This window comes from Podarcis vaucheri (assembly GCF_965113315.1).
Source record: "Podarcis vaucheri genome assembly, chromosome: 7".
Taxonomy (NCBI): domain Eukaryota; kingdom Metazoa; phylum Chordata; class Lepidosauria; order Squamata; family Lacertidae; genus Podarcis; species Podarcis vaucheri.
In genome coordinates this window covers 39424886-39450599 of record NC_138765.1, presented here as the reverse complement: position 1 = coordinate 39450599, position 25714 = coordinate 39424886, and the positions used below count along the sequence as shown (strand labels likewise).

At 47.8% G+C, this 25714-nt stretch overlaps 1 protein-coding gene across 1 annotated transcript in view; it reads right to left on the bottom strand.

Moving 5' to 3' along the window:
• Positions 1-73: 73 nt before the first annotated feature.
• FA2H (fatty acid 2-hydroxylase) overlaps positions 74-25714 on the bottom strand; it is a 62657-nt gene continuing 37016 nt past the window's right edge. Inside the window, exons 3-7 of the mRNA XM_082233508.1 lie at positions 14116-14258; positions 12071-12177; positions 9302-9474; positions 5693-5945; positions 74-4223 (exon numbers count right to left, since the gene is read on the bottom strand). Of these exons, the coding sequence (XP_082089634.1) occupies positions 4144-4223; positions 5693-5945; positions 9302-9474; positions 12071-12177; positions 14116-14258 (756 nt within the window). The 3' untranslated portion in view covers positions 74-4143. The remainder of the gene's footprint in view (positions 4224-5692; positions 5946-9301; positions 9475-12070; positions 12178-14115; positions 14259-25714) is intronic.

Here is a 25714-nt window from a genome sequence, read left to right as displayed (position 1 = left end):
CATATACATCATATCTATGTACAATTATCTTAACGTCTACAATTTTATATAACTTCATCCTTTTTTCAAAAAAAAAAAAACCCTGCGGCAAACATGGAGGGAGGGCAAAGAGAAATCAGAAGGTTGGGTATAACCAAAAACAGCGACAAAATCCACAACCCAATGGGCATCTCTTTGCAATTGCCTTTACTGGAAGGCCAAAACTCCAGGTTAGTCGAGGTTTGCATAAATTCTTTCAGGCAAAAGGGCAGGGTAGCATAGAAAAGCTGACGCACCGTTAAAATTGACCTGACCAAACACAGGTTTCGGAGGAGATGAAACAGTGGTGGAGAAGCTCACTTGTATTTGTGATTGTGGGCTGGAGAGGGGAAGCAGGTGGTGACGCCAGAACCTGAAGTCTTCCGTCTTCCACAATCTAATTACTCAAGACTGGGACCCAGTAAGAGAGAGAGAAAGAGAGAGAGAGATCACCACAGACCCAGGGTGTGTTCATATTACCGGCTTGTAATGTAGTGAGGTTCTTTCCCCCATTCCCAGTGCATTAGGCAGCTTTACCACCCTCCAGATGTTCACATCAGCACAGCTTTGATTCCTTTGATGTCTTTACCCTATACAAAAGTGTTTGCACCTTGGCTAGAGGCAAATTAACAACTGTTTGTGGACTCCAACTGGTATGAAGCCGGTTTGACAAACAACACATTGAACAGAAGTATCTTATATCTGGATGCGTAATGTGCTTTGGATAATTTAGGGCAAACACAGTTTAAAAACACCTCGCCCTTGAAACCCAACAAGTGCACAGTAAGCACTTGGAATGTGAACATTGCCTGGAAGGAGGAAGGGGTGTAATCTGCAGAGGCCTTGTAAGGACAGCTGCGCGTTGCCTTGGAAAAACCATCATGGCCTAACAGATGCTGCTGGGTTTGGAGTTTGCCCTCTTATGGGGATGGTGGAATCTCACCGGAGAGTTGGGGATCTAGAGGCCTAATATGGCTCAGGATACCTAAAGGACCACCTTCCCCCATATGAACTTGTCCAGAACTTGACATCATAAGTCTAAAGTCCTTCTCTGTGTCCTCCTTTCCAAGGACGCTCCGGACAGTGGCAGTCAGAGAGAGAGCAAAACTTTGTCCTGCAGTAGCCCCATCTGTGCAATGTTCTCCCTCTGATTATAGTCCCATAAGCTTCCCAGTGGAACAAGGGGAAGGAGCCTCTCCTGCCTCGTGTGTGTGTAGACACTACAGAACCTCACAAGGCCATTGAACACATGAAAGCAGCACCAGAGGTAAAAAGAGGAAGAGAAGAAGGGACCACAATTTGGCACATCATCTAGCAAGTGGCTGCCATCGCCCTCCCTCTTTATCAGCATGAAGGACCACATTTGACACAATTTTGTTGTGCTCTGGCAGGGAAGAGAGGGAGAGCAAAACGATGACTCAAGGTTCATCCATGCTTACCTTTTGCCCCACTTTTTTCAGGCAGAGGTCCGCACTTTAAAGCTCCATGTCTGAGCACTCCTTTCTCTCTCCCCCCACCCCCGAGCTTCCCCAGCAAAAACTGCTCTTCAAAGCTGAAGTGCAACAAACAAGAATTTGTTTTTTCCACAGACTGTTGTTTGCTCCGATTCAGTGCTAAAGAGCAGGTTTTCATGGAGAAAGCTCCAGAGCAACAAACCAACAAAAAGAGCAATCGCACACAGAGCCATAAAGTGCAGACTATGCCTGGAAAGCATGCAGGAACAGGAAGTGTGGATAAGCCCTCAAAGGCCAAAGGGGGAGAGACCAGCAGACATTGCCTCTTCCAGAGGAGCCAGAAGATACCAACAGTGACCTCCCTGAACTACTGTGCAGTTAGACTATTTGTAGAGGGACAGCACTCTGCCCGCTCACCTTCCAGCAGAAGAAGGGTCTTGGAATCAGGTGCAGGAGAGCATCCTAGTCCTGGAGGGTGTCTCCCAGAAGAACCCTGCCAACTCTGCTCTCTTGACATAACCATCCCACCCCAATCCTGTGACTGGAGGTCACCACCTTCTGGCTCCTGGAGTCACTGGCAAAAACGACAAGGGAACAGGAGGCCACAACACCAAAGCATAGTCCAAGATGCTTACAGCAGTTCCCCTTGCATAGAAAAACATAAGGAGCAGGATTAGACCAGGGCTAGCCTGCTGCATGGCAAGTTGGACCTTCGGGAAACACTCCTGGAGGGTCATCAAATCTTAGGCCACCTTCCAGACCACCTGCTTACTATGCATTCATCCTGATTTGTTTGCAGGGAGGTTGTACAACTTTTCATCAAGGAATGTTTATCGACATTCAGTGTTGTATTCTGTTAATTTCCTTATTGCAAAAAATCCCCACAAAAAATCACCCATTTTGGGGGAGGTTTGTTGCACAAAATTTGGAGGTTTGTTGTGCAAAAGTGTGAAATCCACTTCAATTGTGGTTCGATCCCAACCACAAACCAGCATCTTCCTAAAGTGCCCTTACAGGTCTGAGAAGGTGGGATAAGAATGCTGTTGGCAAGGACAAGTGGATCTGGGAATACAAATTGTGTGCCTGATGCGGAGAGAGTCCAACTACGGCAAGTCTTCTTCTCAAAGGGTGGCCAATGAACAAATGCTTCATCACTGCCTCTGGGAAAAACCACCTCCCCTTTTACATTAAACAGCAGGCCAGTTAATGTTGCAAAAATGACATACTGTAGAGTTATACAAAAAACAATATTGCTGTTCGTTTCTGTAATTATTGCCTGCAATTATCCCTACACTGGACTAAGTATTTTATTTTATTGCACTTCGTGTATAACAGTTATGGATCACTGACAGTTTCTCAAATGTCACGGTTAAGGTACATGGCACATCAAGTGAAGGCTGCCATCCCATCAAAGGAGGAGAAGTAAGGCACATCAGTGGGTTCAGAATACAGTTCATTGACAGCCCAATGTGGCTTTGCAGATTAATCAGATTGTGAATACTGTAGTGTATACAAAGCAAAGCTGAAGTCAGTTGACCCAGTATGATTTTCTGAGGATTCCTAGGCAGCGTCTTTTTGGACAGATGTTGGCTTTTTGGATTTGACTCAAGCAGGACTGTTTTTTGCATAAATGATTTTCTGCAATGTGCAATCTGTGGCAATTTATCTGTCATTTATCTGAAAGGGGCTCGCCCTTCTTTCTGTTTTCTTGCTTGCCTGGTTTTGCTTTAAAATCCCACCTCTGCCTACCAACTTCAGTCTGCATCCAAGTCAGTCCCCAAACTCAAGTAGTTCCAAATCAGGCTATGTACTACAATCTCACTTCACCCCCAAATTCTGGGTTGAGAAGTTGCATTAGTAATGGAATAGGGACCAGTCAGGAACTCTTTGGTGCCAGATCCTTCGTCTTTGGACAGGGAGATACACTTGATGACCTCTTAAATAACTTCTAGCTCCGGTGGCTTGTATCCAGCCACTTGCATAGCAAATCCAGAACCCACAGGGCTCTACTCTAAAGAGATCAGAATCACACTGAGCATAAAAGGGGTGGCCATTCCCCACACCTGGTGCCAGCTTGTGAGAAATCAGCAGTCTTTTCCCCTAGTGATTCCCCTGGAGAGGTCAGCCAAGTAGGTGGCATGCAACAAGCTGGACTTAGACCACTGCCCATTGTCTACACAGAAAGGATGCCAACAGGTTTGCACCATTACGCAATCCTGCACCCACCACCCAAACACCATGCTAGATATCAGGAATACTAAGAGCCAGAGCAGTTTGCCTACCGCTCAACACATCACAGGATACCAGTCCTCCAAGTCAGCTGTGGCATGTGCTCAACAATGAAATTCTTACACGTGTCTAAAACCAGAGTTCTACTTTGATCTCAAGGTGCTGAGCTGGGCAGAGTTTGCCCCTTGCCATTGCATCCTGCCTAAGACACTCAGCAACACCACCTTGGTCTTCCCTCTCCATTAGTCTTTGCAGGGCTCCTCCCAGAAGGTCACCTGCACAGCAGAACCATGTTACAAAGAAGCAGCACAGCAGAAGGACAGTCCCCTCTCTCCTCAGGTCCCAGGCTTCCAAGCTCTGCAGAGTCCCAGGGGGCGGCATCCGAGGCTTGCAAGAGGAAAGCAAAACAGGAGCCAAAGACCATGCAGGAGAGTAACAGGTGCTAGTCTTCCTTCTCAGGGGTTTCCTCTGGGATCAGCGTCTGAAACGGATGGTCCCAGAATTTGCTGGTGATGCCAAAGCCTGAAACAGGGAAGACAGAGAGGTGTAGAGTTAAGTCAAGGCATTGGAGGCTTCCCTCAGGGCTCTTCCAGTTTCCAGTTGCCCTGTTTATGCAGCAGTCTTCCTGATTTGCTTGCACAAAGCTTATGCAGTGGTTAGACCAGTGTTTCCCAAACGTTTTTGGGCAACGGCACACCTGTTTACCGGGAAAAAATCTCGCGGCACACCACCATTAAAGCCCCGCCCCGTGACGTCAGCGCGCAGCGTCACGCCGGGAGGGACGCACAAAAGTGAACGTTTTTTCCCTTCCCCTTGCCGGGGTGGGAGGAGGCAGCAGAGCGAGGGACTGAGGGACGGCGGCAGCTGAGGCGGCGGCGGCTGTTGTGGTGGTGGCGGCGATAGCGGGCGGAGGAGGAGCCGTCGTCGGGAGTTGCTGCTGCTGCTGTTGCTGCTGCTGCCCGGACATGCCGGCCTCCTCCTCCTCCGCTGTCTCGCGCTCCTCCCTTTTGCGCGCGCTGCCCCGCCGCTCGGCACCACCACCGCGGAGCCGCCCCCGGCTCAACGCGGATCCTCGCCGCCGCCGCCTCTCGCCGCCCGACTCGCCCGCCTCCCTCCCACGGCACACCAGCCGGTGTCTCACGGCACACTAGTGTGCCGCGGAACACCGGTTGGGAAACACTGGGTTAGACTAATGCTGGTCTTTATTAACCATTCATTCAGGTTTCATTGTAGGGCTGTTAGACAAAACGAGCATTTGTCCAGATTTAATTTTGTGGTGCTTATAAGCCTTCCTATCGATCATCTGTGCATCCTAGATTTTTTCAATGTTCACCCCAACACATTCCAAACCACACCATGTCTGCTTCTTTTCTAAAGTGAATTTGTTGTGCTCAGGTGACAGACCACTTTAATTGTGGAAACCTAAAGTTCCAGAATGCACTTGAATCCTTCCCACAAAATAGTGGCCACCTGGAGGCTCCATCAGCTAGTTTTGGCATTTAGCAACCCTGAAAGATCAGCAGGAAGGGAGCAAAAGTCCCCTCCATTTTGTTTTTATTTTATGGATTCATTTTTTAAAAAAACAGTACCTGCTTTTTCTTAACACTACCCCAAAACTATTCAGACCAGGATGGGGAACTTGTGGCCCCCCAGATATTGTTGGATTCACAAGAAGTGATCTGCCAGATCAGGCCAGTGCCCCATCTAGTCCACCATCTTGTTTTCACAGTGGCCAACCAGATTCCCCAAAGGGAAACCAGCAAGTGGTACCTGAGCCCAAGAGCCCTCTCCCCTCTTGCAGTTTCCAGCAGTTGGTATTCGGAAGTATTTACTGTCTCCAACAGTGGAGGTAGAACTATTGTGGCTAGTAGCAGGCAAGGCCAGTGGTTAGGGATGATGGGAGCTGTAGTCCAACAACACTGGGGGAGGGGGCATAGGCTCCTATTCCTGTGATAGCAGCTGTTCAGGAGGCAAAATCCCCCCTCCATTACCTGTGTTCTGGTGTTCAAAATGGTGCTTCACATGGTACGCTTTCATCTCATACAAGTAGCTGCCTTTCTTTGGTGACCCATAATGCAAGTAATAGTGCATCATGTCATAGACAACGTAGCCAAAGAGCCCCCCGGCAAAGAGGGAGGTCCCAAATGCTTCAGGAAATACAACTCTGGCAAGAACGTAGAAAAAGGCAATGACCAGGGATGATGGTGCAGGTGGAAAGACCAGGCGAGATCCATCAAATGGAGACTGAAAGAGAATCGCAAGGAGCAGAATTAGTTACTAGTAGTTTAACTGACACCGTTGATGCTGAGGGACATCCCATGGTTTGGAGTCAAAATACTCATGATGCAGAAGAGCAGAAATGAGTTCCAATGGCTGGACTTGGCTGACACTGTAAACCGCAATTTATCACAACCACTGGCCATGTCAGTTTGCGGCTGATGGGAGCTGCAGTCCAGCAACATCTGGAGGGCCTCATGTCCCTCATTCCTAGGTTTAATGGAAACAAGCCACACCTTCTGAAGCTTTTGCTTATGTCTTTGATTACCTGAAGTTTATGTCAGAAGCTGGAGTCAGGAGTAGGTCAGCAATAAAAGACACCAGTGTCCATGAAATTTACTCTTTATTCAAAAAACCCAAAACAGTGCAGGCCTAGCATTCACAGAAAGTCTTCCCAGTAGGACTTGGCCCAGTGAAGAAGTTGTGAGGACTGAAGGTCCCTGCCTTCCCACCGCTCTCTAAGGCTTCTCCCCTGCTTCCTTCCCCAGCAGCCTAAGGCTCTGTTGTCTTGCTTCTCCTTGCTCTGTCCTCTACATTTTTCTGTCTGCTCAGGAGGAGGGGAGATGGTCTCAACAGGATGGGAGACTCTCTGGATTCTTCAGCAGCTTGCCTCAACTCTATCTGCTGGGCCCCCTCCTCTCCTGCCTTGGATTCTGGACTGCTTTCTACCCCAGCCTCAACCTGCTCACAAAACCCTGTTGCCTCTTCAGCTTCCGACACCTCCTGTTCTTAGTCTGCTTCCTCTTCTCCCTCTGACCACTCATTGTCATCCCACCACCAGTCCCCTGGCTCTGAACCTTCTTCCCTTGGGAGTTCCTTTGGGGATTCCCCCGCTGGTGCCTCCCAGCAGTCGTCTGCATCCAGCCAGTCCATGGCAGTTTAGCATTACACCTGAACCCTAAACTGTGGTGAATCTTAACTATGGTTTGTTCAAAGAAGCCAGCTTCATAGCTAATGTGTTGGAGTTAGCTTGTTTCAAACGAACAACAGTTTCAGACAAACCTTAAGTTTGTCGGGTTCAGGCAAAATGGCAAGCGGTGCTTAATCAGAACAGAAGCTTCTGGACACCTCTGCACAGGTATGCCAGTCAAGGAGAGAACAGGTGGTGCAGATGGTTCCCATGATAAACTAAAGTTTATCATGACATCCAAATGCAGCCACTCTGGGTATTTGTGGGTGGAGGGGGGAGGTCTTACTGAAAACACTCCCTGCTTTAATGCAGGAAAACATACTTATTTCCTGGGGGCTTAAAGTGCGCCAACCCACACGATGCATGCTCAAGTGCTAGCCTGTGCACATTCCTCAAATGCTGCTCCCATCATTTTTCTTCTGCTGACTCCCAGAGAGAAACATAAGAAAGCTGCCTTATGAGTTGACTCTGCATAAGAGGCTGGGAGCGGCTCCCCAAGGTTTCAAATGGGGATCATTCTGGCTTGGGCCCAGGCCACCTGTAATATCGTATCTGCTGCTATGATCCTGCCTGGGTGCTAAGATCCCCATGTGAGCCCCTTCTCTCAGTCCCATCCACACTGGAGGCACAATTGGTGGTGTAAAGAGGGAGAGAGAGACTTTTCTGTTGCTGCTCCCCTGTTACAGAATTCCCTTCCAAGAGAAGTTGGAGCGGCTCCCTCTTTGTTACTCTCCCAGCAAGCAACCTTCCTGTTCAGACACACCTTTGGAAACTAAGGTGCAGGTGATGCAGTTGTCAGGGCAAACTGGATTTTAACTGTTTGTTCTAAATGTACTTCAATTATTCTTTTTTGCTTAAGTTTGTTTTCCTCGCTTTTTATTTTATAACCTTGTTTATAAATGTTGTAAGCCTCCTAAAATCCCAGCTGGGGAGGAACGGGGGACATAAATACATTAAAAAAGATCACAGGACCACAGAATCGTAGCATTGGAAGGGACACCAAGGACACCAAGGGCCATCTAGTCCAACCCCCTGCAATGCAGGAATCCTGTCCACAGCCATCCCGGGGTGGGCTAAAATCACCAACCTTCTGTACAGTGGTAATCTTTCTTTGCCTGACCTGAAGATCCCAAGAATTGAACCTGGGAGCTTTTGCGCACACCACTCAGTTTTACCTTAGCCTCAACTAAGAAACTTCCTTATACAGAGTTGGACCATTGGTTTTGTCTCTACACTGACTGGCAGAAGCTCTCCAGGGGTTCAGACAGAGCTTTCCCCCCAGCCCTACCTGGTGATGCTGAGAATTGAGGATGGGACCTTTTGCATGTAAAGCACATCCTCTGCCACTAAGCTATGGCCCGCTTAGGAACTGCATCTGGCCAGCGGGCCAGTTCTAGAAGTGGATTGACTTCAAAAGAAGGACCAGGAGATTGCTCTGAGTGTGCTCCCGATTTCTTCTTTGCAGCCATGGCTTTAATTTAAGCCAGGGTCGCAACAGAAGATTCTTGCCCAAAGCGGATCTTGCATTTGGCTCTGAATCTGATGCAGAAGGTTAGTCCCGCTTCCGTTGGGGATCTGCTCCACCTGTTGGAACTTCCCAATTGGCACCAGGGCACCAGAGGCAAGTTCTGCTCTAATAGTTCCTTTACAGACACAAGAGTTACCTGCCCCCACATGCGATGTCACTTCAGGTGGGCATGCCAGGGGGAGCAGAGAAACCCCTTTGTGTGCCAAATTTCTTTCTTTTTTTTTTTAAAAAAATAATTATTATTTTAAAGTCTTCATTAAACATTTCACAAATTTATACATCAGTGTACTATATTACAATTTATACCCCATCCCATACAAAAGAAAAGTAAAAATACAAGAAAATTAAAACAAAAAGAGACCTAAAATAGACTTCTGATTGTTCTCAAAAAAAGCTAAATCTCTTGTGTGCCAAATTCACAATGCTAGCAGGCCTCCTCCAGCCCTTGGCCCAGAGGTTTCCCCACGCATACCGTGGAAAGAGACAAGGGCTCGCCTTGTGAAATAGACCACATCCATTTGCATGGGGTAGCTGAATTCAGTCTGGAGTTCCTTCCCACACAAGGTAGTTTCAGTGCTCAGGAAGGCTGTTGCTCCGAGTGACAGCCTTCTTTTTTTCCAGCTGCTGCCTCATGGCATTTGCATTCCAAAAATATGACCTTGTAAAGGGACCCTCAACCATCTAGGGTAGCTTTCACCCAACCTGGTGCCCTCTGGCTGTTTCAGACTACAGCTCCCATCAGCCCCTGTCTGAAAGGCTCCACAATGGTCATGCTGGCCAAGGGAACACGGTTATCCTGGCCAAGGCTGATGGGAGTTGCAGTCCAAATCAGTTTTGGGAAAGTTCTCCCCAAGAGGCTACTAGATCGTGTGGTGGCCCATTTACCTTATGATGCTGACCATGGAGTAGGAAATGCAGTGTGATCAGGTAGTAGTTGTTGGTCGGCGGACTCATGTGGAAGATGAAGCGATGGATGATATATTCGACTAAGGACCACATGCACATCCCCACAATGAAGAGCAACGGGAACCAGGTCTTCTGAACATGGATGGAATATGCTACACAGCAGGAAGACGAGAGGTCAGCAAGCCCTACAGTCTGGACCTCCTCATTCCTTGAGGAGGACTTGATCTAAGGACATCAACACAGCACCCAACACAGCCCCATTCAACCCAGCAGCTAGTTTCCAACACTGGCCAGCCCAGGGGTTGTCATTTCGATTTTTCTGTGTGCTGGGGATGCCACCCTCTCTAGTGGGTGCACTGTTCCCCCTACCCATCCAAAGTTGCTAGAGTGAAGATAGAGAGCAACCCCTCATTCTGAGCTGGCTTCGAATGTCATCAGGTAGCTGAATCTCATTGGCCACATTGCATGGTGATCCAAGTCAAATCAGAAAGAGGGCAAAGATCGCCCCCCCCCAAAAAAGAAACCCAGTTATACAAATTGGTAACATCCTCAGCATGTTCCAAGAGCTTTGGGAGATACAGACCTCATCCTTTCACCCAACCTTTCTCTCTGAGAAAAATCTGAGGGTGGGAACACCCCACTCACCAGACCCCAGAGGATCCAGGCGGGAATAAGAATGTAAGAATTTAAGAAGAGCCTGCTGGATCAGACCAATGGCCCATTTAGTCCAGCATCCTGTTCTCCCAGGGGCTAAGCAGATGCCCCAGTGGGAAACCAGCAAGCAGGATTCAAGCCCAAGAGCCCTCTCCCCTCCTGTGATTGGTATTCAGAAGCATCACTGCCTCCGACCGACCGTGGGGGCAGAGCAGAGTCATCATGACTAGTAGCCATTGACAGCCCTCTCCTCCCCTGTGAATTTGTCCAGTCTTCTTTTGTGGCCACCACTGTCCTCATGTGGGAGCGAGTTCGATAATTTACCTATGCGCCGCGCGGAGAGGTACTTTCTTTTATCTGTCCCGGATGTTGTTTTAACACTGTGCCAGCCTGCTGGCATTATTATTGGCTGGGTGTGATAGGAGCAGAAAACAGAAAGCTCCCCCGCTCCCCAAGGAGTAGCCTAGGCTGGCACAGAATGGCACCCCTGAGGGGAAAAGACAGCCAGCCAGTGGAGAACAAGGGGGCAGGCCATGCGCCTCAGACTGCAGGTGCCGCAAGCCAGAGTCTGACTGAGTGAGATTCAGGCTTCTGGCTCAGCACAAGCCCTTCTCTGTGCAGGGCCCACTGTGGGGGGCGTGGAGGCGGAGGGAGCTACTCGGGACAATAGCTGCTTTCTCCATTCCTGACTCCTGATTATTGTTGCTGAAACCTGCCTGGAGGCTGCGCTCCTTAAACCACCGATATTTTGAGGTGGTGGCATGAGGTATGGCTTCTGATACAATCACTGTACAGTGGTACCTCGGGTTACGGACGCTTCAGGTTACATACGCCTCAGGTTACAGACTCTGCTAACCCAGGAATAGTACCTCAGGTTAAGAATTTTGCTTCAGGATGTGAACAGAAATCATGCGGCGGCGGCAGCAGCAGCAGGCCCCATTAGCTAAAGTGGTGCTTCAGCTTAAGAACAGCTTCAGGTTAAGAACGGACCTCCGGAACGAATTAAGTACGTAACCAGAGGTACCACTGTGTTGCAATCCTCATGGAATAAATCATTTTGTGTGATGTTCCCCGCTTGCCTGGTGTCATAGCAGGGAGACTCCGAGCACACTATGTTCTGGGTGTCTTAAATAGTCAGTAATTAGCCACGTGCCAGTGCCTGAGCATACTCAAGAGTGCCTTAGGAAAAGAAAAGGTACATGTAGTCCCGAAGTTCCCTGCACGGTGCAAGGAAAGGAAGCCTCGGGACACATACATTGGGTTGCACGCAATGTAACTCATACTCAGGAGCAGATCAGCTGAAATTAATAGACATGGTTGACTCAGGACCGTTAAGTAGGCACTAGTTTAGACAGAACCCAGAGTGGCTCCTTGCGACTCACCACCCAGCCACAAGGAGGAATGTAGTCAAAGTTGCCTCCTTGGAGCAAAGCCTGAGTACACTTTAACTAGCTCAGCCTGTGCAGCCTGTGCTATTGGTACGGCAATAAACTTTCAGGACGTGTGTGCTGGGAGCACAGAAAGGGGAAAGTGTTGGATCAATCCTGGATTGATCCAACAGATAGAAACTAATGTGCACCAGGCACGGAGGGCACCCCCTCCATGCGTACATATGGCAAAGATTTAGCAGCTGCTCATGGTGCCTGCACTGAGTGCAAATATGGGCCCCTGCAGTGATACCCACAAAAGGGCTTTCAAAAAACCCCGAAACAAAGTGCTTCAAAGGCTGAAGCATGTGTGCAGCCCATGAAAGGGGTATACGCTTATCTTCTCTCCATTCCCAATGACCAAAAGCCCTTTCCTCCATTTCCCGTTACACAGTTGCCCAGATGCACTGTCTTGCTGGCCCGCCAAGAATAAGGCTTCATCCTGCCTTTTCTCTCCATGGAAAACAGAGGGGTCGGGCTCAGGGCACAGGGCTCCCAGGCAGGATTGCTCCTCAGCTGACACAGACGCAAACTGGCCCCACCAGTTGAAAGATGCCCCTTTTCCTAATGCCCCATTGCCCAGGTGCAGACCTGCCTCTCCCCACTCAGAGCTTTGTAGTGTCCTGAGAAGCTTGTTTAAAGAGGCTGATGGATTGAGCATAGGCACCTGTTGTGAAGGTAGAAAACAGCCAGGTTTCTCCCTTCGCAAGCGACGTGTAGCTATGCCAGCTGAGATAAAGCACCAGCGGAAGCCAGACGGCACAGACTGTGTACCTGGAAGGAAGAGGGGGAAAACTGGTTTAGGTACATAACATTAGCTGTCTCCTGGCGGGCGAAGAAGAGCCTTTGGGAAGCCCTGCAAATTCTGGGAAAATCTAAGCTGGGGAGAGGGAGGAGGCAGGTGTCTCTCTCCCAGCTGCAGGCCCCACAACCAATTGCCCCCCCCCAAAAAAAAAAAGAGAGAGAGAAAGCAGTAGCCATCGGTGGGTAATAATAATAATAATAATAATAATAATAATAATAATAATAATAATTTATTTATATCCCGCCCATCTGGCTGAGTTTCCCCAGCCACTCTGGGCGGCTTCCAACTGAGTGTTAAAAACAATACAGCATTAAATATTAAAAACTTCCCTAAACAGGGCTGCCTTCAGATGTCTTTTAAAGAGAAGATAGCTGCTTCTTTCCTTCATATCTGAAGGGAGGGTGTTCCACAGGGCAGGCGCCACTACCGAGAAGGCCCTCTGTCTGGTTCCCTGTAACCTCACTTCTCGTAATGAGGGAGCCGCCAGAAGGCCCTCGGCGCTGGATCTCAGTGTCCGGGCTGAATGATGGGGGTGGAGTTGCTCCTTCAGGTATACTGGGCCAAGGCCGTTTAGGGCTTTAAACATCAGCACCAACACTTTGAATTGTGCTTGGAAACGTACTGGGAGCCAATGCAGATCTCTCAGGACTGGTGTTATGTGGTCCTGGCGGCCACTCCCAGTCACCAGTCTAGCTGCCACATTCTGGATTAATTGCAGTTTCTGGGTCACCTTCAAAGGTAGCCCCACATAGAGTGCATTGCAGTAGTCCAAGCGGGAGATAACTAGAGCATGCACCACTCTGGCAAGACAGTCTGCAGGCAGGTAGGGTCTCAGCCTGCGTACCAGGTGGAGCTGGTAGACAGCCGCCCTGGACACAGAATTAACCTGCACCTCCATGGACAGCTGTGAGTCCAAAATGATTCCCAGGCTGTGCACCTGGTCCTTCAGGGGCACAGTTACCCCATTCAGGACCAGGGAGTCCCCCACACCTGCCCACCCCCTGTTATTAGGTTTTTGTTGTTTTATTCTGGTTTTAATGCATGCATTATTTTTATTTATTGTAAGTTGCTTTGAGTTGCTTTTGTAAACAAACAAAAAAAGCAAGTAATAAGTCAGGGGTCAGCAAACTTTTTCAGCAGGGGGCCAGTCCACTGTCCCTCAGACCTTGTGGGGGGCCAGACTATATTTTTTTCAGGGAGGATGAATGAATTCCTATGCCCCACAAATAACCCAGAGATGCATTTTAAATAAAAGGACACATTCTACTCATGTAAAAACATGCTGATTCCTGGACCATCCTTGGGCCGGATTTAGAAGGTGACTGGGCCAGATCCAACCCCCAGGCCTTAGTTTGCCTACCCATGGTTTAAATGATGATGATGCCCTCCTGATCCATATCAGGACTATGGTGAGGGCAAAGGACTAAATCTTCTCCATAACATGGTCTCAATCCAGATCACTTACTCACCCACAAATGGCTGCAGCCCCCCTCCCACCTGGCGAAAACTCTGCACACCATTTCTAGTTGGATGAATAATGTCTTCTCTAGTACCACTCCTAATTCCATATAACCAATTGTAGTGATGAATGAATGGTGCTTCCTTAGCTGGGGTGGATTATTTAGGTTGGATTAGAGCAGAGGGAAGCCAATGTGGTCCCCTAAACATGTTACTGGGGACCCAGCCACTGTGGCAAACAACCAAGTATGATGGGTGCCATCGTCCAGCAATGTTTGGAGGGCACCATTTTGGCTAATTCTTGACTGGTAGCAGTTCTGCCCCCTTCCAAACCAGTGAATTTGGCGCCCCACCTATTGAGGATTGCCCAGCGACAGCCAAAACACAACATGACCCACACAACTTCACCCAATATTCTCCCAGCTATCTGATGCACCCCAGAGCCTCACCATGCTGTTTTGGAGAGAGATTCAATGAAATCCGAGTGGAATAAGCGAATGGGACGATCCACTGGTTGATGCACCCATTCATCGTACTTCTCCCCCAAGTGGCCCACTTGCCACAGCAAAGGTTTACGCCAGTCCACGGGCTCCTAGAGAACAGAAAGAGTGCAAAGAGTCAGAGGTTTCAGTAAGATCAAGCAGCTTTTGCACCTCCCCAGCTGGCTGGTCAGAGCCATGGGATTTCTCATGAAGCACTCTCAGGTTTTAGCTATTTCTGGGGATTAAGCAACAGTCAGGGCTGTGGACACATTCTGTAATTCCAGAATTAATTAAGCAGAATAAGCAAAATCAGAAAAGGGCACGAAAGAGACAATAGAACAATGGAAATATTGGGATTATAGGAAGTGCTTGTCTCAAAGCCCCTCTCCCTTGTCCATTAGAATGCATTGGCTAAATTAGTACAACACGCCCCCCCCCAAAAAAAATAATAACAATTCAGTGGTTAATTTGCTCTCCAAGCTGCAACAAGGAACATCTCCATCCCATTAGTTCATAGTTAATGATCCTAAATCAACACTCTCATGGAACCAACACATGCATTGCTTCAAGGGCAGCTACCCCCTTCCCCCTCCATTTATTAACTTGCTATTGGTGTGGGTTCTATGGCAAAATGGTCACACTCACTTTCTGTAGGCTACTGGGGAATGGTTAGGAATCCTTTCACTCTTTAGATCAAGGTGTGTAGGTGTTGCCTGCTTAAATTGTAATTAAGCTCCAGGGTATGCACATATTCATAACTCTAGCGAAACCTCTTGGTAGCATGTGTATAAATACACGTGAGTGGTGGATACACATGTGGGTTCAGACGCATACCTTGCAACAACTGCAACTCTGTGTTGTCAATGGTTGGGTTACTAGATGATCCTTGGGATCTCTTCCAATTCTACAATTCTATGAGTCTATGAAATGACTCAGAAGAACCAGCTAATATCTGGCTCTTCCTTGGGGGGTAGTGGTCATAATATTATCATTATTAGAGATAGAGAAAACATTCAATTCAGTACACATTCAAAAGAAAATCTGTAAAATTCACTCTTTCTAGAACAATATGCAAATCATAACACAGCTATTCCTTGAAATTCACGCTTATCCAAATTTTCCCCAATCAATGTTTTTTAAAGATGCACATATCAGTGGAGGGTACTCATAAACATGCACATATTACTGAAAAGAGTTTAGCAAAATGTATTATATTTGGGGAAATCGCTTGCAAAAATGTGTACTGTGCATCGAAAATGCATCGAAAAAGTGTTTATTGGGAGAAATTCAGACTGAAATGCCAGGGAATTTTCATGAGGACTTAAACAAAAAAAACCCCAACAAATTGCTGCAAAATGTAATGAACAAAATTTAAGTTAAGAAAAAAGAAAATGAAAGAACCAACATTAAATACTTCCACCCTTAAGGATTATTTGTTCAACACTTTTTACAAAACCTCATAAAGCACCTTACAAAATCTTAAGATGCAAAAGTATCAAACTTTTTAAAAAAATCAATAAAACATAATACTAACAATGGTATTGCATAATGGTATTGCATACTCTCACACTGGCAGTGTGATATAAGAAATTATGATCCCAATCACAAATGAATCTGTTGCTTAATAAGTTCTAACTAACGTCCCAGCTGCAGGATCTCAGGCTCAAAATGCAGGGCATGATGCGTTCCTGAAGAATCAACCATACCTTGAACCTGACTGTCATAAGCTCATTCTGAAACTGATTTCAGTGACATAACCTCTTAATTTTTAAAAATTAATTCCATTCTTTAAACACAAGTAACAAGTAACAAGGTGTGTCGGGTTTAATTAAGGCAGAAAATTTCACTACATGAGCATCTGGAATGCACAACCGGCCTCAGTTGCAGAGTATGCTGTATTTATGTAAAAGGAAATAAGCTGACTTAAGAGAATTCAGTACCCTTTTATGTCCTTTCAGCATCCTTCAGCCTTGGAGCCAATCTTGGCTCATGATGCCATTTATCAAACCATGTCCGCCTGCTAATGTACTGATGTTGTAAGTTTCATCAACTGATCGCCAAGAAGGTGGGGCTCTGTTCTGCATTGGCTGCTAACGCCTGTCACCAGGAGGGCCAGGGGCTTGCAATCAGTGCAGCAGGATTTAATTCTCACTCATTTCTTCATTTTGCTGAGGCATGCACAGAGTTCTGGGGCGGGTGCAGATGGGAAGGTGTCCCAGATCACAGGGATACCTCTGATGAGAAAGATGCTTGGGACTTAACCCTGTGGGGATGTCTGGGCAGGAGTTTTCGATGAGGAGGAGGAATGGTGGAAAGAGAGGCATCTGGCCCAGGGAGGGGCCTATGGGATCGGGAGGCAGGACAAAGCACCTGTGGGGAGCCTCTGACCTGGGGGAAGGGCTGAGTGGGGGAAGGGTTGTCAGAGGGACAGCCCAACTCAGTGTCATCTGATACCCCAGGCACAACATCCCAAGCTGCTCCAGGCTGCTCCAGAGCCAACCTCTGCCAGCATGGGGGCCAACCCCTCAGGTGGTGCAATGGGTTGCGTATTTGGCTGTTAACCAGAAGGTTGGTGGTTCAAGCCCACCCAGGGACAGCTGTGGGCAGGATTCCTGCATTGAGGCGGGTTTGGGCTAGATGACCCTTGGGGTCCCTTCCAACTTACACTTCTGGGATTCTGTGAGTGGGACGGAAGGAGAAACCTGACAATGATCCTGCCTCATGGTCTCCACCTCTGTTGGCAAGGCCTGGAGGGACTGTGCCAGTACTTGGCACAGTGTTTGCTCTGACCCTCAGGACTTTGACCACACCTTTGACGAAGGTGACTGTCCTGCTCTTCAAATGAGGAGCCTGGTATGTGTGTGTGTGAGAGAGAGTGTGTGTGTGTGAGAGAGAGCGTACTTGGGTCTTTGCTTCTGTCCACCCAAGTCCTCTCAAGTTCTGCCGTGCTTTCTGACTTTGAGAGCTGTAACCCTACTTATATTTGGGAGCTGTAGTGAATTTTGGAATACAGATTATTATCACAACAGCTGAGCCATGAGTCTGAATAGAATCATAGAATCATAGAATCATAGAGTTGGAAGAGACCACAAGGGCCATCGAGTCCAACCCCCTGCCAAGCAGGAAACATCATCAGAGCACTCCTGACATATGGTTGTCAAGCCTCTGCTTAAAGACCTCCAAAGTAGGAGACTCCACCACACTCCTTGGCAGCAAATTCCACTGTCGAACAGCTCTTACTGTCAGGAAGTTCTTCCTAATGTTTAGGTGGAATCTTCTTTCTTGTAGTTTGGATCCATTGCTCCGTGTTCGCTTCTCCGGAGCAGCAGAAAACAACCTTTCTCCCTCCTCTATGTGACATCCTTTTATATATTTGAACATGGCTATCATATCACCCCTTAACCTCCTCTTCTCCAGGCTAAACATGCCCAGCTCCCTTAGCCGTTCCTCATAAGGCATCGTTTCCAGGCCTTTGACCATTTTGGTTGCCCTCCTCTGGACACGTTCCAGTTTGTCAGTGTCCTTCTTGAATTGTGGTGCCCAGAACTGGACACAGTACTCCAGGTGTGGTCTGACCAGAGCAGAATACAGTGGCACTATTACTTCCCTTGATCTAGATGCTATACTCCTATTGATGCAGGCCAGAATTGCATTGGCTTTTTTAGCTGCCGCGTCACACTGTTGGCTCATGTCAAGTTTGTGGTCAACCAAGACTCCTAGATCCTTTTCACATGTACTGCTCTCAAGCCAGGTGTCACCCATCTTGTATTTGTGCCTCTCATTTTTTTTGCCCAAGTGCAATACTTTACATTTCTCCCTGTTAAAATTCATCTTGTTTATTTTTGCCCAGTTCTCTAATCTGTCAAGGTCGTTTTGAAGTGTGATCCTGTCCTCTGGGGTGTTAGCCACCCCTCCCAGTTTGGTGTCATCTGCAAATTTGATCAGGATGCCCTTGAGTCCATCATCCAAGTCGTTGATAAAGATGTTGAATAAGACCGGGCCCAAGACAGAACCCTGTGGCACCCCACTAGTCACTCTTCTCCAGGATGAAGAGGAACCATTGATGAGCACCCTTTGGGTTCGGTCAGTCAGCCAGTTACAAATCCACTGAGTGGTAGCATAGTCAAGACCGCATTTTACCAGCTTCTTTACAAGAATATCATGGGGCACCTTGTCAAATGCCTTGCTGAAATCAAGGTAGGCTACATCCACTGCGTTCCCTTCATCTACCAGGCTTGTAATTCTGTCAAAAAACGAGATCAGGTTAGTCTGACATGACTTATTTTTCAGAAATCCATGCTGACTATTGGTGATCACAGCATTCCTTTCTAGGTGCTCACAGACTGTTTGCTTAATGATCTGCTCCAGAATCTTCCCTGCTATTGATGTCAGACTGACTGGGCGGTAATTATTTGGGTCCTCTCTTTCCCCCTTTTTGAAAATAGGGACAACATTTGCCCTCCTCCAGTCTGCCGGGACTTCGCCTGTTCTCCGGGAATTCTCAAAGATGACTGCCAGTGGTTCTGAGATCACATCTGCCAGTTCTTTTAATACTCTTGGATGCAGTTCATCTGGCCCTGGAGACTTGAATACATCTAAACTAGCCAAATATTCTTGTACTATCTCCTTAGTTATTCTGGGCTGTGTTTCCTTTGCTGAATCATTTGCTCCAAATTCTTCAGGTCGGGCATTGTTTTCTTTATCGGAGAAGACTGAGGCAAAGAAGGCATTGAGGAGTTCAGCCCTTTCTGTGTCCCCTGTTTGCATTTCACCATCTTCTCCTCTGAGTGACCCCATTGTTTCTTTGTTCTTCCTTTTGCTACGAACATACCCATAAAAGCCTTTTTTGTTGCTTTTAACCTCTCTAGCAAGCCTGAGTTCATTCTGTGCTTTAGCTTTTCTGACTTTGTGTCTACACGTGCTGGCTATTTGTTTGAATTCCTCTTTGGTGGTTTCCCCCCTTTTCCATTTTTTGTACACATCCTTTTTTAATCTTAATTCAGTTAAAAGTTCTTTAGATAGCCACCCTGGCTTCTTTAGGCACCTTCCATGTTTCCGTCTCATTGGTATTGCCTGACGTTGTGCTTTTAGTATCTCCCTCTTAACAAACTCCCAGCCATCATGAACTCCCTTTCCTTTTAGTATTGTTGTCCATGGGATCTCACCCAGCACTTCCCTAAGTTTTATGAAGTCGGCTTTCTTAAAGTCAAGAAATTGAGTCCTAGTATGCTTGGCTGCTCCTTTCCGCTGTATAGTAAACTTCAGAAGAGCATGATCACTCGCGCCTAATGATCCTTCCACTTCTACCCCACTAACCAGGTCATCAACATTGGTTAGGACCAGATCTAAAATGGCTGTTCCTCTTGTTGCTTCTCCCACTTTCTGGACAATGAAGTTGTCTGCAAGGCCAGTGAGGAATCTGTTTGACCTTATGCTCTTGGCTGAGTTTGACGTCCAACAAATATCCGGGTAATTGAAGTCCCCCATTACTACTATCTCCCTTCCTTTTGCATGCTTGGCCATCTGTTCCAGGAAGGCATCATCTATGTCCTCCGTTTGGCTTGGGGATCTATAGTAAACTCCCACAATGAGGTCTCTGTTATTCTTCTCTCTCTTAATTTTGACCCAAATGCTCTCACTTTGGCTTTGAGGATCTAAATCTTGGATCTCTTCACAGGTATACACATCCCTGACATATAACGCCACTCCTCCTCCTTTCTTGTCTGGTCTGTTTCTCTGAAATAGATTGTATCCCCCCATTATTACATTCCAATCGTGGGACTTATCCCACCAGGTTTCAGTGATGCCTATTATGTCATATTTAGTTTGCTGTACCAAGAGCTCAAGCTCATCTTGTTTATTTCCCATGCTTTGCGCATTAGTGTACAGACATTGAAGTCCATTAATCATTCCCCCGTGTCTCTTATTTAAGGATTTTTTCCTCCCACCACTAGGTCCGCGTGCTGTTTGCTCCATTTGGTCTATGACATTTGGATGATCATCTTCATTAATTGATAGACTCCTACCTTCAGGAGCACTGTCTCCCTCCCCCACATTAGTCAGTTTAAAGCCCTCCTGATGAGGTTTCTGAGATTTTTGGCAAAAACATTTCTCCCAACCATTGTGAGGTGCAGCCCATCACTTGCCAGAAGTCCATCTTCAAGAAACTGCAGTCCGTGATCTAAGAATCCAAACCGTTCCTGTTTACACCATTTGCGAAGCCAGCTGTTCACTTCCACTATTTTCCCCTCTCTCCCTGGGCCACGTCGTTCAACTGGGAGGACAGATGAGATGACAATTTGTGCATTTAGTTGCTTCAATTTCCTGCCGAGAGCCTCGTAGTCTCTTTTGATCTTCTGGAGGCTATTGCTTGCAGTGTCATTGGTTCCCACATGAACCAAGAGGAAGGGGTATTTGTCAGTGGGTTTTATGATTCCTTGCAGTCGTTCAGTTACATCTTGGATCTTAGCCCCGGGGAGACAGCACACTTCCCGAGACATCTTGTCAGGCCCACAGATCACTGCTTCTGTTCCCCTCAGTAGGGAATCCCCTATCACCACTACACGCCTCCTCTTGGGTTTGGTCGGGGTTCTTCCGTGAGCTGTCCGTTCCAAGGTCGCCTGCACATTCCCTGAGGACTGACTTTGCTGCTCGTCTTCATATACCTGATCGACTGTAATGAGGGAGAGATCCTCAAATGGAGTCTGCTCTTCGTCTTCCATGCTAGGGGAGAGGACCTCAAAGCGATTGTGTATTTCTAAGCAATCAGAGTGAACCCTGGGCCTCCTACTTCTTTGAGTGACGTTTCTCCATATATCTGGCTGCTGTGTTGGTGAACTAGACTCCTTCTCAGGGGAGTCCCCTGTCTCCTCCTTGGTGGAGACGGTGTGCTCTGCTGCTTCCAAGAAGAGCTCCAGCTCTCTAATTCTTTGGAGCGTAGCTACACGTTCCTCCAGTTGCAGGACTTTGTCTTTTAAGAGGGCAATCAACATGCAATTGCTGCAGGTAAAGCTGCCTGCAACCTTTGGCAAGATGGCAAACATTGCGCAGGAATCGCAGGCGACTGCAGCTGTTCCCTCCCCTTCCATCTTGAGATCGTGTCGTTGGGGTTGGCTACAGAGGTCCTGCATCATAAAAAGCTTGAAGACAGGACAAATAACTTCCCCCACACAAAAAAAAACCTAGATCTCCCCCCAACAAACGTTTGAGACTAGCTCCCCTAAATCTAAAAGATGGATCTAACTGCGCGCGCCGCTAGGCGCACGCCGCTGCCCTGCAAACTCTGATAAGCTCCTCCCACAGCTAATCCCCTGCCTCAACAGAAACCCTGCCCCCTCTGACCTTTACACAGGGAAAACAGCTAATCAGCCAGAAAGAAACACACACACACAAGAAAACCCTTTTTGCTCCTTCTTCAACTGATGCCCTGCAAACTCTGATAAGCTCCTCCCACAGCTAATCCCCTGCCTCAACAGAAACCCTGCCCCCTCTGCCTTTACACAGGGAAAACAGCTAATCAGCCAGAAAGAAACACACACACACAAGAAAACCCTTTTTGCTCCTTCTTCAACTGATGCCCTGCAAACTCTGATAAGCTCCTCCCACAGCTAATCCCCTGCCTCAACAGAAACCCTGCCCCCTCTGACCTTTACACAGGGAAAACAGCTAATCAGCCAGAAAGAAACACACACACACACAAGAAAACCCTTTTTGCTCCTTCAACTGATGCCCTGCAAACTCTGATAAGCTCCTCCCACAGCTAATCCCCTGCCTCAACAGAAACCCTGCCCCCTCTGACCTTTACACAGGGAAAACAGCTAATCAGCCAGAAAGAAACACACACACACAAGAAAACCCTTTTTGCTCCTTCTTCAACTGATGCCCTGCAAACTCTGATAAGCTCCTCCCACAGCTAATCCCCTGCCTCAACAGAAACCCTGCCCCCTCTGCCTTTACACAGGGAAAACAGCTAATCAGCCAGAAAGAAACACACACACACAAGAAAACCCTTTTTGCTCCTTCTTCAACTGATGCCCTGCAAAAAAATACCAAGCCAGGACAGAACATGAGCTCCATTCCTGAATTGCAGGCCGTTGGACTAGATGACCCTCATAGTCCCTTCCAACTCTACAATTCTGTGGGGAGAACCTCAATACAGCTGAGGACCAGCAGAAACGCACTGTAGTCCCAAGGCAGCCTGACAGGCACCAAGTCCATGGATGTCTCCCTCTCCCTCCCCGTAACCAGAGAGCCAGTGGTGGTATACAGGTTAAGAGTGTCGGACTAGGATCTGGGAGACCAGGGTTCAAATCGCTGCTTGACCATGAAGCTCACTGGGTGACCTTGGGCCAGTCACTCCCCCTTTCAGCCTGACAGAGTAGTTGTGGGGTTAAAATGGGGAAAGGGAGAACCATGTTTGCCACCTTGAGCTCCTTGAAGGAAAGGTGAGATATAAATGTATTAAATGAATAGATAATCCCCTCCTAGCACACCCTCAGCCCTGCCTTGATCCACCAATGATTCCCCTTTGCACCTTGGATCTGAAGAGCAAAGGCGACAGCAGAGCAGGTGGAGCATCATCCTCATCTCTCAGTCTAGACTTGCTATTTGGGGCAAGGGATTTTCCTTCCTCAGGCTTCCCACAGTGGGGTCCCATTCAGCTGCACTCTCCACACCCAGCAGGTTTGTTTTCCACAGCTGTAAAGTGGCACGATACTGCTGTAAATTTATTGTGTAGATGGGGCCTTCCGTCCTGAGTGGATTGCTGAGTGGTTGCACAAACACAGCCCCATTCTTCAGCTGCTCTATTGCACCAACTAAGCAGATCACAGGCCTATTCTGTACATTGTAGAGGATCAACTTTCTACCAGGCTGGCAGGAGCGGGGTGGAGAACCACCTACAGAACCTCTGCATATAGGGTTGCCACCTTTGGTCGGGCAAAATACAGGACAGGCTGGGAGGGGCTTGGTGGGCTAAAAATTAATTTACCTGGTTCAGAAATTACTTCACAGCAATCCATTACAATGGCACACATGGTTGGCAGTGCCTTGTTCAATAAAGGAAATAACAAAATCACTACGATTGATAAGTTTAAGGGAAATACTGGATATCATGTGTACAGCTGGGCTTAATATTATTATTATTATTAATAATGCTAATTGGTTTGACCCCTGTCTGCCACCAGCCCTGCAGGAGCCACCTTGTCTGCCTTGATGGCAAAGGCCAGTGTCCGCTTCCAGGCCAATCCATTACTACTTTAATGGAGTAATGTGTATTTAAGCAAATCAAACTTAATTAAACATCAAAGTGCAATCAACATCATTAGTACATTTAATAACATTGCCACATAAGAAGCTATTTGAGTTTTGCATAACTTGCATAACTCATTTTTATTAGTACAGATAGATTAATCCCGCACATAAAAAGAGAAGTGCACCATAGGATTCCTTCTAATGCGCTCCTTCCTGTAATGCAAGCTTCTCCCTGCTCATTTCCAAGCCAATCCCCCTTGCTTCAACTCATAGGTGCCGGCTCACTGGGGCCCTGGGTGCCTGAGCACCCACAAAATTCCCCATGAAGGGGCTGGGCACTGTCATGGGGCCAAGCTGGCCCTCATGTTTCAACTCCAGCTGCCCTGCATAGCTGGCTTACCATCTCCCAATCCTTTATCACGCCTCCTATCTTTCCCCTCATAGTGCCTAGCAATCTGTTCACCTTCAGTTCTCTTTGCCAATCTCTGTACTAGAGGCTTGAGAACAGAAATATTTGAAACCCAGCAATGCTTCTCTTGTATTTTCAAACTCTCCTTTCAATGCACAGAGATTGCTCCCTTACCACCTCAACCCCACTAATGCCCACTTACCACACTCTATAAGTTGCTCTGACACCCTCCTTGCCATACCAAACCTTCCAAGACAGCTGACAACTGAGTTACATACAGTGGTACCGCAGGATGCAAACGGGATCTGTTCCAGAGTCCCGTTCACATCCCGAACGGAACGTAAGATGCAACAGCGCATCTGCGCGTGTCGAGGGTCGCATTTCACTGCTTCTGTGCATGCGCGTGATGTCATTTTGACCGTCTGTGCATGTGCGAGTGACGGAACCCGGAAGTAACGCACTCCATTACTTCTGGGTCGCTGCGGAGGGCAACCCGAAAGTGCTCAACCCAAAGCGTATTTATCCCGAGTTGTGACTGTATTTCAAAAAACACAACAAGAAATTTAAATGTACTAAGATCACCCAATGCGAGGGGGGGGGGAGAGAGAAAGGCCACCTAGAGCCCCACACCTACCCTCCAGTATCCTTCCCAGACACCAAAGCCCCCTTCCCCACCACTTTAACCTACTGCCCCTTCTTCGGGGGAACTTTCCATCCCCTCTCGCTCAACTCCCACTTAGTCCCTAGTTGTTCCCTCACCGCCTACTTTTAGCTCCCCCACAACTAGCGTCCCCCAACCACGTTTCACACTCCTCCCCCCCCCAACTCTCCGTATTGCCCTGACCAACCTCAACCTACCAGCTGTCTCTGCTGTAGCAGCACAGACTGGACTGCAGGCATTGCCTACACCAGTGGTGGCCAAACTCTGTCCTCCAGCTCTTTTTGGACTCCCATCATCCCTAGCTAACAGGACCAGTGGCCGGGGATGATGGGAATTGTAGTCCCAGAACAGCTGGAGGACCAAGTTTGGCCACCGCTGGCCTACACATTTTCAGGCCAGTCATTGAGTACTAGGCACTCGATGCGGTTTAAAGAAAAAGCAACAAGTAAAGCCAGGACTATGAACTTGCACACCCAAAATGCCCAATGCTATGCTACCCATGATGCAATGACAGAACAAGAGTTTTGAGTGCTATCCTATTGATATTAGGGCGTCCAATGTTTAGTCAGCAGGAACTTCCCAAGAAGAATGAACATGGAAATTTCACATGGAAATCTAGCAAGGATTAGCACACTTCATTTGGTTGATAAAGAGGGAGTAAGGTGCCTGAGGTGAGGTGGAGACTTCCATGCCAAGCAGCATGACCTAAAACAACACCTACTGAGAAATGTTCTTGTAGTCCTGCGATAATGCTCTTGCAGCAGGGACCAAGCCATACCTCAGGCCTTGGAGAGATGCTGCAGATGTGTAACCATGGGTGTAGCCAGGATGTAGAACCTCAATTAGTTTGTAATTGATCTGCCGCATAATCGAGAGGCAACTGCCCCCCTACCCCCGCCCATACGTGCAACACAGCCAGATACACAGCTCAAAGTGGTGTACATGGTTCCCCCATCCTCATTTAATTTAATTCCCTCTCATTTAATAACGTGAGGTACGTTAGGCTGAGTGAGTGATTGGCCCAAGGTCACTCAGTGAGAAGTGGTGGGAGGCACCAGCCGGGGACACCCCCCTAGGGAAGCCCCGGGGAAGAAGGCTATGAGTGAGGGGATTGGTGGTGGGACAATGATGAGTGGCCAGGGGGAGAAGGCTGGGGAAGGAGGTGTTAGAAGCTAGAGGGGCAACAGGTTTCTGTGAGCAGAAAGGGTCTGTGGCAGAGTGCAGTTCAGACTCTGAGGCTGGAA